The sequence below is a fragment of the Fulmarus glacialis genome, unplaced genomic scaffold, assembly GCF_000690835.1.
Source record: "Fulmarus glacialis isolate BGI_N327 unplaced genomic scaffold, ASM69083v1 scaffold24880, whole genome shotgun sequence".
In the NCBI taxonomy this organism is placed as follows: Eukaryota; Metazoa; Chordata; class Aves; order Procellariiformes; family Procellariidae; genus Fulmarus; species Fulmarus glacialis.
The window spans coordinates 7,129-7,689 of NW_009189923.1; the positions used below are offsets into that span (position 1 = coordinate 7,129).

The following is a 561-nucleotide window of genomic DNA, read 5'->3' on the forward strand; positions in this document are numbered from 1 at the left end:
GGCCCAGCCTGCAGCAGAGCAGTACTCCAGCTTGGTGGGGGGAAGAAGCGGGGTGCAGCATCCTCCCTCCTCTTCACCCAGCGCAGAGGGGATGCAAATACCCCAGGGCTGCTTTGCTACCAGCGGACAGGGTGATGGGGAGACAGGGCCCGAGTCCTGCAGGGCAGGCAGCCCCCGAGCTGGGGCAAAGGCTGTGGGTGGTTCGGCTACGGCCATCTGTCCTGGGGACAGCCTGCCCTCACCTTCGTGGCTCCCCATCACAGCCCCAGTAGTTTGCCAGCCAGCCCATGTCCAGGTAGAACGACGGGGGCTTCTTCTTCCTCCTCAGCATCTTCTCCCTGGCAAAGCAGAGTGCTGGGGAGGCGCCGGACCTTGACCGCACCAGCTCTGGGGTGGGGTCAGTCCTGCAGAAGGGCCCCACCAAAGCTCCAGCGCCCATCACTGCCCAGGGATGGGATGGGCTCTGACCCCACAGAGCTGCTGCTGGGTGCGCTCTCCAGAGCGGGGCTGGAGCGGATGGCTGGCAAGGCAGGGGGTGACAGCCTCCCCTCAATCCCATTG

The 561-nt window shown here is 65.6% G+C and overlaps 1 protein-coding gene across 1 annotated transcript in view; it reads right to left on the minus strand.

Annotated features, from left to right (window-relative positions):
• Positions 1-561, minus strand: part of AGXT (alanine-glyoxylate aminotransferase) — a gene marked incomplete at its 5' end in the record, with an annotated part of 3,383 nt that overhangs the window by 1,292 nt on the left and 1,530 nt on the right. Inside the window, 1 exon segment of the mRNA XM_009583947.1 lies at positions 243-387. Within this exon segment, the coding sequence (XP_009582242.1) occupies positions 243-387 (145 nt within the window).